At 33.8% G+C, this 4,549-nt stretch overlaps 1 protein-coding gene across 1 annotated transcript in view; it reads left to right on the top strand.

Moving 5' to 3' along the window:
• Positions 1-4,549, top strand: part of LOC103603471 (chromosome unknown open reading frame, human C14orf166) — a 14,681-nt gene that overhangs the window by 2,936 nt on the left and 7,196 nt on the right. The window contains exon 3 of the mRNA XM_008587995.1: positions 1,464-1,563. Within this exon, the coding sequence (XP_008586217.1) occupies positions 1,464-1,563 (100 nt within the window). The remainder of the gene's footprint in view (positions 1-1,463; positions 1,564-4,549) is intronic.

The following is a 4,549-nucleotide window of genomic DNA, read 5'->3' as shown; positions in this document are numbered from 1 at the left end:
GGGGGGGGTGGAGTTGGTGGGCGGCACCGAGGGTTGCGCTCCCGTTGCCGGTCCGGGTCCGGTATGGGCGCGACACTGAGGGTTGCGATCCGTTGCCGGACACGAAAAAAGACAAAAAGGAAAAAAAAAATATCATGAAAAGGTAACAATGACACCTACCTTATAGGAATGGCTTTGTTGTTAATGACTGATATACCTACATACCTGTTCACAGAAGTACCTCGCCCAAAGCAAGGCCTGGCCCATAGCAAGTACTATATGCTTATTATTGCCACTGCCTCTACTCCTCCTCTTTCTACTACCACTGGAATATTTTCCTTTGCTCTTAAAATATATTTTTGAAATTTTCTATTGGCTTCTTAAAACTTTGAAGTATATTGTTAGGATTTGTATTTATTTACATGACATGTTATGGCCCATTCATGTGTATAATAGAGTTCCACATGTGGAAAGGTATTTGAAGAATATAAAAAATTTTCTGGTGTAAAACACTCAGAAATGACAGAAAACTAGGGTGACTTAAAGCTAAATATATTGAACTTTACCCAGATGGATATTGTGCTTCAAGTTGGTCTCTTTGGAATGGCGATGTCATTGCTTAAAGCACATTTGGAACTTTTCTTTTGGAATTACTTTTAGATCATGAGTTACATGTTTTAAATATCCCTAGTATTGACAATTTTTTATACTTTGAATGTGGATTGTCTTTTTGTATCATCATCAAATCTTGTGAGTGAAGTGATTTTTTTTTTTAAGGAAGGGTATAAAATTTTTGGTTAGAAAATCAGTTATGGCTAAAAACTGATGACTCGTTGGTTATCCCAGAAAGTAACAATATTTTTGCTGGAATTAGATTTTAAGCTCCTAAGAGACTCATTTGAAGGATGGATATACTCATTTGGATATATAGCTTCTGATGTTTGTTTAATACTAGATTACACCTACACATATGTTACATGGATTACTCTATTCAGTGGGCATTTTCATAATATGAAAGTTAAGGTTTAGATAATAATTGATTTATTTGTATATCCTCCTCTTTGAAGTTTTCCTTTTTATTTACTTGCTCTATGTATATTGAGGCCTGGAATCAGAAAATTTAGATTCAAGTCCCAGATCTAAATTGTATAACCACTGGCAAGTGTCAGTCTCTCTAGGCCCCAGTTTTCTCATTTTTAAAATGAGGATATTGTTCTAGATCAGTTCTAGATTCCAGGTGTCCTACCTGGGATCTGCAAAGGTAAAAATTTCAGAACAGCACGACGGAAATATTTCATTTTCTTCTTAAGATGATACACTTAAATGTTTCCTTCTTTTAGCATATATAGCACATCAAGTGTGTAGTAATATAAATGCTACAAGAAATTCTTAGAAATCTAACTTAAGGTCTCTTTCAGTGTACCATTCTGTTGGTTCTGTGACTTTATGGTAATAATGAAGCTGCTTTTTTTCCCCCCTCACAGTATCTCAGAGATGTTAACTGTCCTTTCAAGATTCAAGATCGACAGGAAGCAATTGACTGGCTTCTTGGTTTAGCTGTTAGACTTGAATATGGAGATAATGGTATGTTTTGTGGGGAATGTGTTTTAAAAAGAGAGAGAGGAAAGATGGGAAAGAGGGAGTGTGAAAATGTAGGGAACTTACCAGTTTGTGTCTTTGTTTTATACTTGTGCTGTTTTACATTTGGTTCATTTTTATCACAAGAAGTTAAAAGCACTTTCTGGGAAAGAGGGAGTGTGAAAATGTAGGGAACTTACCAGTTTGTGTCTTTGTTTTATACTTGTGTTGTTTTACATTTGGTTCATTTTTATCACAAGAAGTTAAAAGCACTTTCTGTTGTCTCTCACTGATATTTACATTTTTCATTTAGAATTTGGAAATGGTGTTCTGGAGAAGGCAAATTGGCTGTCTTCTCACAAAGTAATTTTAAGTTTCCTATCGCCATATTTCACAGTCTGCACCTTAGCCTTTCAAGTTAAATTGTTGGTAGTGCCCCAGAATTGATGGGATTTTGGAGTGTTGTTTCCTGCCATTTTATAAGACATTGAAACATATATTAGTGTATATTGATATTAGACATACTGTAGGCCAAAATCCATTTATTACTAATGTTTAATGTTATCAAAGATACTTCTATTATTGGAAGATTTTGCATATTAATTCCTATAATGAAAACAATTTTCCATTAAACTTGTGTTTCCTCTCATTAGGCCATTTCATTTTGAAAGCCCTGCCAATAGCTAAGAGCAAGATCTGATCATCTCATCTTACATTCATCCTGTGCATTTTGTTTTTCTCTTTCATGGTACTATCGATTCCAGTCCTCTTAATCATTTGCTTTTGGGCCGGCCTGTGGCTCACTCGGGAGAGTGCGGTGCTGATAACACCAAGGCCCCGGGTTCGGATCCCATATAGGGCTGGCCGGTTCGTTCAGTGGCTGAGCGTGGTGCTGACAACACCAAGTCAAGGGTTAAGATCCCTTTACCGGCCATCTTTTAAAAAAAAAAAAACAAAAGCATTTGCTTTTGGAGCCTTTTTGATATCTTTGGCTTCTCCTTTTCCCTCTCATTCTGCCCGCATTTATGTTTCCCCATATCTGTTGTATCTTATCTTCTCTGTTCCCACTGCCATCACCCTAATTCAGGCTCTTGTCACTTTCTGCTGAGATTACTGTAATATTTTCCAAACTAGTCTCCCATGAATGTCAACCTATTACACACCTTAACTATATGGCATAGCTTACTGCTCCGACCACCATCGTATATGCAGTCTGTTGATGACTGAAATGTTATTGGGCACGTGACTGTATATGTGAATGATTATGTACACTAATTTGGAGTGTCAATTAGTTTTTGCTGGTGTCTCAGACTTAAATTTCAGACGCCTGTGACAAAAATCTTAAGGAAAGTTCTAATTTGATACTTTTACTTTACTTTCAATTTTAGTTTACAAAGAAAATATTGTGCTTTTCTTTCTTTAGAAAATAAATGTTGTAATCATAAGTCTTGTGGCCTTAGTAGTGTTAATTGGTTTTTAGGACCTTTAACAAGGTCTTTTTGTTTATCCTGCTCTGGGTTGGTAGGAACTGTGTGTTAGCTGATTTATTCTCCATCTTATCAAGTGTTTTTTAGCTATTCCCAAATAAATTTGTAGTCATATTTTAATTTGTGTTTTTCCCTTGTTTATTCTATTTGTTCCATTTTCAGCCTTCAATGGTAGGTGCCATATGATCACATATCCTATAGTTGACTATAATTACATTTATTTCCCAGTAATATTCATGGTCATTAATGAATTTAAAAAACCCAAAAACTTGTATGTGAAATATAGTAAGTTTTTCAGTATTGAAAAAAGCAAATAAACATATAGTTGAAAGGTAAATGATCAAAATTTATTAAAAGTCTAAACTAGAAAACATTTTTTTTAATCTTATAATTTAGAATTGCAAGAACAAAGACTATTGAAAATTGTTTGGAGTAGTAATATTGTCCCTTATCAGTAGGAGGTGCTAATGTTCTTTTGTGGTTTTATATTATGTTGCTGCCTTCTTGACTTTAAGTTACTTATTTTAAATTGCTGAAACCATTGTGAGTTTTTATTTGTGCCTTACCACTTTTTAAAGGCTTTTGCTAGCTTGTCAATTAAGGTGATTACAATCTGACTTAAATTTTTTTCTTTTACTTTTTTTGATATTTCAGATTTACAGAAAAATTGCAAGAATAGTACAATATATATATTCACATTCTGCAAATTTAACATTTTATATATCCACATTCTGCAAATTTAACATTTTACTTCATTTGCTTTATTCTTCTCTCTACACATACACACATAATTTTTCTGAACCATTTGATAGTAAGTTGCAGATGATTCACTTTACCCTTAAATACTTTAATGTGCATGTCCTAAAAATGACATTGTCTTACATAACCACAGTGCTGTGATCAAAATCAGAAAATTAACTTTGATACAATATTATTATCTATAGGTATTATTCACATTTCACCAACTGTCCCAATAATGTTCTGTATGGCCAAAAAACCCCAAAGCAATCTAGATTGTGCATTGTATTCAGTTGTTACATCTCTTTAGTTTCCTATAATCTGGAACGATTCCTCAGTCTTTATTTGTGCTTCATGTCACTGATATTTATTTTGTACTTGGTTAAGGTTTCTACACTGTAAAATTACTATTTCCACCTTTGTAATAAACACATATCTTGTAGGGAGATACTTTGAGACTATGTCAATATGGTTTTGTTCCTCAAACTTTCCCCCTTGTTTTAATGATTGCTAAAAGGTGTTTTTCTAATTCCATCATTCCTTCTACATTTATTTGTTGGCTTTCTACTCTAAGGAGGAGCTTTTTCTTCTAATTTATTTGTTTAAATCAGCATAGAGTGGATTCTCATTTTACTCAATGGGTTGCAATCCTTTTTGTCATCTCTATGTTGATGTTTACATTGTTTTAGATTTGGCCAGTGGAAGCCCCTTTAAGCTAACTCCTGTCTTTTTTTTTTTTTTTTTTTTTATTTTTTTTTTTTTTCTTT

Source organism: Galeopterus variegatus, unplaced genomic scaffold (genome assembly GCF_000696425.1).
Source record: "Galeopterus variegatus unplaced genomic scaffold, G_variegatus-3.0.2 Scaffold4616, whole genome shotgun sequence".
Taxonomy (NCBI): domain Eukaryota; kingdom Metazoa; phylum Chordata; class Mammalia; order Dermoptera; family Cynocephalidae; genus Galeopterus; species Galeopterus variegatus.
This window is presented reverse-complemented; position numbering and strand designations above follow the sequence as displayed.